Genomic DNA, 8,526 nt, shown 5'->3' on the forward strand with positions numbered 1-8,526 from the left:
CATTCAAAGGCTAACTGCCGCGTGACTTTAACATGCGCCCGTTGTGCAGTACCTGGCCACGAAAGTAATGAGTGTTCAGCGAAAGAAAAATGTGTAAACTGTAAAGAAGACCACGCCTCTTTCTCTCGCTTATGCCCTATCTGGAAAAGAGAAAAAGAGATTATTTCTGTTAAAGTTAAAGAGCAGGTGTCATTTCCTGAAGCTCGGAGAATTGTCAGAGCTCGTACACCTGCACTCGGAACAAACTATGCTTCTGTTGTAAAGGGTACACCAAAAACTGTAGGGATCCAATATGACACAAAAGATTTTAAGGCTAACTCTGAAACTGATAGTTCAGTTACAATATCTGAATCTGATCAGTCTTCCAATGTTACGCCAACTATAATCAAACATACACGAAAGAAACATAAATCTGCTTCCGAAAAATCTCTGGCTCTCAAACTTTCAAAAAAAGGTCGTTCACAAAGAGACTTGAAGAAAAAAATTTCGTCTTTATCAGTCCGGAATTCAGTCGCTTTGGGATTAGCGACAGAGGGCTTAGCTCATAAGGACTTGCCTACCATTTTTGATAAACCCACTAGTCTTGATCACCTTTCCCTCCATCCGTCAGAGGAGGAGGATTTTACAATGAGCTGTGATGTTCCAAAAACTCAAAGCAATGTTGCAAATGATTTATCTCCCAACAATATTTCTTAATGGGTACCTTCGTTTCTTGGAATTGTCGTGGTCTGAGATCCAAAATTACTGACATCAAGTGCATTATCAATCAATTTCATCCTTCTTGTTTTGCATTTCAAGAAACGTTCTTGAATCCTAACGTTTCTTTAAACTTCGTGGCTACAATATAATCCGTAAGGATGCAGACACAGAAACTAGTAATTCTGGAGGTGTCTGTATCTTAACTTCTAACCTTTTAACCAGTACACCTCTCAAATTACATACTCCCTTACAGGCTGTGGCAGTTCAGGTTCATACAAGAACACTTGTTACAGTCTGTTCTATATATTTGCCACCACATGATGTCATCAATCAGCAGCAACTTAATAATCTTGTTGATCAGTTGCCTTCACCATTTTTAATACTCGGCGACTTCAATGGGCATAGTACTTTGTGGGGTTCAGAAAGTACAAATTCTCGTGGGCGACAGATCGAGCAGTTTATTACCAATAACTGTCTCTGTCTGCTCAATAATAATGAGAAAACGTACTTTCATGAACCCACACGCAGCTTCCATAGTCTTGACCTAGCCATTTGCTCTCCTGAATTGCTACCATTTCTGAATTTATCTTTATGGCAGTGGTCACTTTCCATTAATTGTCCCCCATGCTAATAGTGGCGTTGCGACTCCATGTCCTCCGCGTTTTCTATTTGAGCGGGCAAATTGGACTGCCTTTACGCAACTTGCAGACATCACAGAGACAATGGTTCAACTTTCGGATATCACGGAAGCAGTGCAAAATGTTACCGATTGTATTATTTATGCCGCAAACAATACCATTCCAAAATGTTCCCCACGTGCGAGGAAATTCTGGAAACCGTGGTGGAATGACTCTTGCCGCGACAGTTACAGAGAACAAAAGAAACGATGGAATATTTTTCGCAAGTACCCTTCAACAGAAAACCTTATTGCGTTTAAGCGCGCCAGAGCTAATGCTCGCCGCATCCGCCGACAAAGCCAGAGGGAATCTTGGATTCGCTTTGTGTCTTCAATCACATCTTCCACTTCAAGCAAATTGCTTTGGAAAAAAGTAAAAGCTGCAAATGGGATCTACAAAGATTTCTCCTATCCCGTGCTAAAGACAGGAAATAGAACAATTGCCTCTCCCATAGATGTTGCTAATACTCTCGGGTATACTTTCGCACAAGTTTCCGCTGCCGATTCATATAATTCTGCTTTTTTGGCGAAGAAGAATCGCGCGGAACGGAGAGTTTTGCGTTTTTCCACCCGAAGATCCCTTCCTTACAATTCTGAGTTGAGGATGCATGAACTGCTAACGGCCTTGTCTAAAGTTAAGGATACAAGCCCCGGTCCGGATGGAATTACCTATAACATGCTTCGCCATTTATCTGAAACTTCTCTTTCAAATTTGTTGTATTTATATAACCGCATTTGGTTTGAGCAGAAGTTCCCTTCGCAATGGCACGAAGCTATTGTTATTCCCATCCTTAAACCCGGTAAGGACTCTTTTGACCCTCTGAATTACAGACCTATAGCTCTCACAAGTTGTTTGTGCAAGACATTGGAACTAATGATCAATTCTAGGTTAGTTTTCGAATTAGAGAAGAGGGCATGTATTCCGCAAATGCAGAGCGGTTTTCGTAGAGGGCGTTCCACATCTGATAATATCGTCCTTCTCGAGACTCAAATCCGCAATGCATTTGTCAGTCAGAATCCGTCAGTGTCCGTATTTTTTGACGTTCAGAAGGCGTATGATCGAACTTGGCGCTTTGGAATTCTTACAACTCTTTTAAATTTTGGTTTTCGAGGAAATTTGCCTGTTTTCCTAAAGAACTTTTTATCTTTAAGATCATTTCGTGTTCGAATGGGTAATTTTTATTCAGATCCTTTTATTCAAGCTGAGGGGGTTCCACAGGGAAGCATCCTCAGTGTAACGCTTTTTATGCTTCATTTTAGTCAAATTCTTAATGTTTTACCTTCATCTGCTCAAAGCACCTTATATGTAGATGATCTCCAGATATCCTGCCAAAGCAGCAATATGCACTCAATGGAACGCCAACTGCAGATTGCAGTTAATAAGCTTATTGACTGGTGTGATGATAATGGACACACGATTTCTCCGGAAAAAAGTCGTTGTATTCACTTTTGCAGGAAACGAGGTCTTCATTTAGATCCTGCAATTTACATTCGAAATGTCGCAATTCCTGTTGTGGATGAATTCAAATTTTTAGGGATAATATTTGACCGTAAGCTCACTTTCCTTCCGCATGTCCTACATCTGCGGAAGAAGTGTGACAGGTCATTGAATATTCTTAAGGTACTATCAAGAACCACTTGGGGAGCAGATCGTACATCTTTGCTTAGAATTTACGAAGCAATCATTCTTTCACGCATTGATTACGGTTGTATGGTGTACGGGTCTGCAAGGTTTTCCGTTTTACGCAGATTGGACACCATACACCACTCTGCACTAAGAATTTGTTCGGGAGCATTTCGAACTTCACCAGTGAAGAGTCTTTACGTTGTCTGTCACCATCTTCCTTTAAATTTACGGCGCCAAAAAATGTCTGTACAATATTACCTCCGTGCTTTATCAATCCCGAAACACCCTTTACACTCTTTTATGCTTCCTGTTCGCCTCCGGAGATTATACATGGCTCGACGTTCTCACATTCTTCCCTTTTGTAAGAGAGCTAAATCACTCCTCGAGGATTCGGAACTACATGATGTGAGTATTCATACATTTAATTTATTTGCATTTCCTCCTCGGGATTTACCTCGGTTTTCCTTTTTAAATCCTTTTTATGGATTTGAGAAACCGACAATGGCCCCTGTAATTTTTCAAAACCTTTTTATGTCTCATCGCTCTCAGTATTCGACCCATATGCCTATTTTCACAGATGGTTCCAAGTCGGACGGACAGGTTGGGTGTGGTATCATTTTTGATACAGAAACAATAAGTTATCGTTTGCATACCTCTTTTTCAGTATTATCTGCTGAATTAATGACAATTTTCTATGCGCTACAAACAGTATCTCTCTCTACTGAGCGTAAATTTTGTATTTACACCGACAGCATGAGTTCTTTGAAAACACTCTCCAATTTTCATAATCAAATACATCCTATCGTTCTGGAAATTCTGCACCTCTTAAGAACTCTGGAAAACAGGGACTACGAAATTTTATTTTGCTGGGTTCCGAGTCACGTTGGGATAACAGGAAATGAACAGGCTGACAACGCTGCGAAAACAGCGTCTTTGTTTATGCAGCGTGAGGTGCCATTTTACGATGCGAAGCAATTGTTTAAGCATCGTATTAATGCTATATGGCAGGAATCGTGTAATCAACAAAACAGTAACAAATTATATTTTATTAGACCTACAATTACATTATGGGCTGCTCTTCCAGTGCGTGAGCTCGAAGTCAAATTGACTAGACTCCGCATTGGTCACACTCGTTTAACCCATAAACATCTTTTATTAGGCGATCGAGCTCCTTTTTGCTCCAGATGCCGAACGATTTTAACAGTTCTTCACCTTTTAATTGAATGCCCTGTTTTTAATCATCATCGTTTACGATTTTTTAATGATTCAACAGTGGACATGCAAATGCTTGTGGGGGAACATCCCCACAAAAATCTTTTTAAATTTTTAAAAGAAATTGGTTTATATCATCTTATTTAATGCTTCATTACTATTTTTTACTCTCGTTGCTAATTTTAAGAGTCATTGCCAAGTAATTTTTAATCGGTTTCTAATTTTACATAAAGACACGCTTTTTCTATTATAACCATATGTCTGGCGCAGTATAGTCATCTATGGCTCTTGCGCCCTTAAATCCCACAATCCCATCCTTATTTATGGAAAGAATCATGGGATTTGCAGATTTCTAATAAGCTGCATTCTATTCAGCCTGACATCACTTTGTGGCCGGTAGTTCCAGTACGCGAGTTGGACGTCAAATTGACTCGGCTTCGCATTGGCCATACTCGCCTCACACATAAACATCTTCTATTTGGTGAGCGATGCCCAGTCTGTAATGCGTGTGATGTTATTTTAACTGTCATTCATATTTTATCAGAATGTCCAATTTTTAATTCTCATCGATTACGTTTATTCGGTAAATCATCTTCAAATATTCGTGACTTGGTGGGAGAACATCCCCACCCAAATATTTTTACTTTCTTGAAAGAAATTGGTGTATTCCATTTTATTTAACTTGTTCAATTTTATCTCCACATTTCTTGGTTTTTGCAAATTTTACTTTAACTTTTTAGAAATTCACTGAATATTTTTTATCTTCAACCATATGCTTGGCGCAGCATAGCCATATATGGCTCTTGTGCCACAAAATCAGAAATAACCTAACCCACAATCCAATCCAATCCTCCCATTGAAACTAAAAAAATCCTCCTCACGAAATTCAGTCGCCCTTGGACTGGCGGCAAAAGGTATTGTCCATAAAGATTTAACGACCATCTTTGGGGACAAAATAAGTAGCCCCGATTTTAAATTGCATCCCTCAGAGGATGAAGATGAACTTGAGATGAGTTGCGAATCTGAGGCAACTCCAACTAAGGCTTTTAATTATTCTCCTTCAAAAAAACGTTCTTAATGGGTACCTTCCTCTCGTGGAATTGTCGCGGCCTTCGTTCCAAACTTCAGGATATCAAGTCAATTTTTAACCGGTTTCATCCCATCTGTTTTGGTGTTCAAGAGACCCTCTTGACGCCTACCATTCCCATCAAATTACGCGGATATAGCTGTATCCGGAAAGATGCAGGCACTGGATCTCATGGTTCTGGGGGTGTCTGCATCTTCACATCAAACCTTTATCCGAGCACACCTCTCAATTTGCATACCACTCTTCAGGCTGTGGCTGTACAGGTCCATATACGATCTTTGGTCACAGTCTGCTGTATTTATCTTCCGCCTCATGATATCATACGTCAAATGGATCTTGATAACTTAGTGAGACAGCTTCCTAAGCCATTTATTATACTCGGCGATTTCAATGGACATAGTATTCTTTGGGGCTCGGATAGTACAAACTCTCGAGGGCAGCAGATCGAACAATTTATTGCTAATAACTGTCTCTGTCTGCTCAATAATGATGAGCAAACGTACTTTCATGCGCCCACACGTAGCTTCCATTGTCTTGACCTAGCTATATGCACTCCTGAACTGCTACCGTTGTTGAATTTGACAGTTGGGGATGATCTGCACAATAGCGATCACTTTCCCCTAATAATCGCCCACGCTGATAGCGGCGGTGTGACTATTTGTCCTCCGCGTTTCCTATTCCAGCGGGCAGACTGGAATACATTTTCCCAACTAGCAGTTATCAATGAGGCCATGGTCAGTAATGCAGACATTTCGAAAGCCTTACAAAATGTCATTGATACGATAATGAACGCCGCTAACGCCACCATTCCAAAAACTTCCCCACGTCTAAGAAAATTTCGTAGACCGTGGTGGAATGAAGCCTGTCGCGACAGTCATAATAAACAGAAAAAACTCTGGAATCTCTTTAGAAGGTACCCGACGACTGAGAACTTGATTGCTTTTAAAAGAGCGAAAGCGCTAGCTCGCCGTATTCGGCGCCGCAGTCAGAGGGAAGCATGGACTAAATTTGTTTCAACCATTACATCTTCTACCTCCAGTAAAATTTTATGGAAGAAGGTAAAGGCTGCTAATGGGATCTATAAAGAAACTTCTATGCCAGTTTAAAAAACCGGTAATACGATGTATTCGAGCCCATTAGACATTGCTAACATACTTGGCCAAGCGGTTGCGCAAGTTTCCGCAACCGATTCTTACAGACCTGATTTTTTGGCAATTAAGAATCGAGAGGAACGGTTGCCTTTGCGCTTCAATGCCCGAAGTGCTATTCCCTATAACTGTGAATTCAGGATGTATGCCCCTCAGGGGCTCACCTTCTTTAGGTGAGTACGGGTGTCCCAATCCCGAGGTACCCAGGGATCTATACTCCCTTTATGTTTCCACTCCCCTACGCCTTCTGCTATCTGCTTAATTTTTTCCTTCCCTCGACGGCAAGCGAGGGAGCTCTCCATGAGAAGCTGTCGCCGCTCTGTTTGCTTCTTGCTTCTCATGGACAGCCAAAACCCCACGTGTTGGCCGTGCGTGGCAACCCATTTGAAAGACGCGTGGTACACTGTGGTCCCCGGTGTATCAATCGGCTGGTACCTAGTCACCTGAGTGGCTAGTCTTCTAGGGATCAAGCGAAGGGGTTACTCCTTGGGCTTGGCGTTAAGGGTGGTCACTGTCCCCGGGGGTAACTCCGAGCTTGTAGGTTCCGGCTAGCACCAAGGTAAGCGCCGAGGCTGGGAATGGCCAGAGCCGGTGGCTGCCTTCCCTTGTTGGGCTCCGTGGTGGGCGGTGCCGTCGGACCCGAATCTTATTCGATATCGCATGGGCTCCTCCCGAAAATCTCCCTTCAGTGGGCATCACAAAGAACTAAATCTCAAATGTAATATTCCACATTTTGACCGTTATTTCGTTATCAAACGTGTTTCTGAAAAGAATGATTCGTTTAATTCTATTTCACCATTCCTCGTACAGAAAGCCATTACAGCAACCATTGGTGAGGTATCTTCTATCCGGAAGATGCGTTCTGGTGACTTGCTGGTACAGGTAAATTCCAAAAAGCAAGCACTGCAAATTATGAAACTTAAAGCCTTAGCCACCTTTCCCGTTACTGTCAGCTCTCACGCATCCCTAAATTTCTCCAAAGGAGTAATAACGTGTGGGGAATTATTTAACGTTCCTTTAGAGGAGATCTCCGAGGAACTGAAACCCCAAGGAGTAACTCATGTACGCCAGATCACCATTAGGCGGGATGGACAACTCCTACCCACCAAACATTACGTAATGACCTTTCATAGACCAAAAATACCTGAATTCTTTTATGCAGGATATATAAAATTGCCTGTCCGCCAGTACATCCCTAATCCGTTAAGGTGTTTTCAATGCCAGCGTTTTGGCCACTCCAGGGCTAACTGCCGCGGGATTTTAACATGCGCCCGCTGTGCTGAAAATGGCCACGACAGCCAGCAATGTAACGCTGAAGAAAAATGTGTAAATTGCGGTGAGAATCATGCATCTTTCTCTCGGTCCTGTGAACGATGGAAAGTAGAAAAAGAAATTACCTCTATTAAATTTAAAGAAGACATCAGCTATCCTGAAGCTCGGAAAAAAGTTTTAAATCAGACACCAAAAACTGGATTGAGCTATGCTTCCATGGTTAAAACAACCTTCTGTGTAAATTGTTCCTGCACAAATTGTGCAAATAATGCTCCCCAACCGAAAAATACTGAAAAGTCATCCGATTCCGAAATTGGAAATGAAACAAACACGACTCCTGTAACTAGCAAATCGTCTAGACCTAAAATGAATTCTAACTCTCAGAAATCACTTAAACTTAAGCTTTCGAACGAGGAATCTCACCAAAAGACATCAGGTCAAAGTTGAAAAAATCAACATCACAAAGTTCTGTCGCTTTGGGAATTGCGACACAAGGTAATGTTCATAAGGACTTAACGTCCATCTTTGGCAAACCTAAAAGTCCGGATTCCATTTCCCTTCATCCGTCTGACGAGGAGGATGAGTTACAAATGAGTTGCGATACTTCGCCAACTCTTAATAAGACTCGCACCAACATTCTCAATACTTCTGTGACTTAATGGCAACTTTCATTTCTTGGAACTGTCGTGGCCTTCGGTCCAAATTTGTTGGTATTAAGCAAATTATTAACCAGTTCCATCCCGCTTGTTTTGCTTTTCAGGAAACTTTCCTGAAACATGATATCCCCATGAAAATTCGTGGCTAT

General features: G+C 41.6%; 1 protein-coding gene across 1 annotated transcript; it reads left to right on the plus strand.

Annotated features, from left to right (window-relative positions):
• The first annotated feature begins 7,109 nt into the window (after positions 1–7,109).
• Positions 7,110–8,168, plus strand: LOC129962969 (uncharacterized). The gene has a single exon (XM_056076972.1). The coding sequence runs from the start codon at positions 7,110–7,112 to the stop codon at positions 8,166–8,168; it is 1,059 nt and encodes a 352-aa protein (XP_055932947.1).
• The last annotated feature ends 358 nt before the right edge of the window (positions 8,169–8,526 follow it).

Source organism: Argiope bruennichi, chromosome 3 (assembly GCF_947563725.1).
Source record: "Argiope bruennichi chromosome 3, qqArgBrue1.1, whole genome shotgun sequence".
Taxonomy (NCBI): Eukaryota; Metazoa; Arthropoda; class Arachnida; order Araneae; family Araneidae; genus Argiope; species Argiope bruennichi.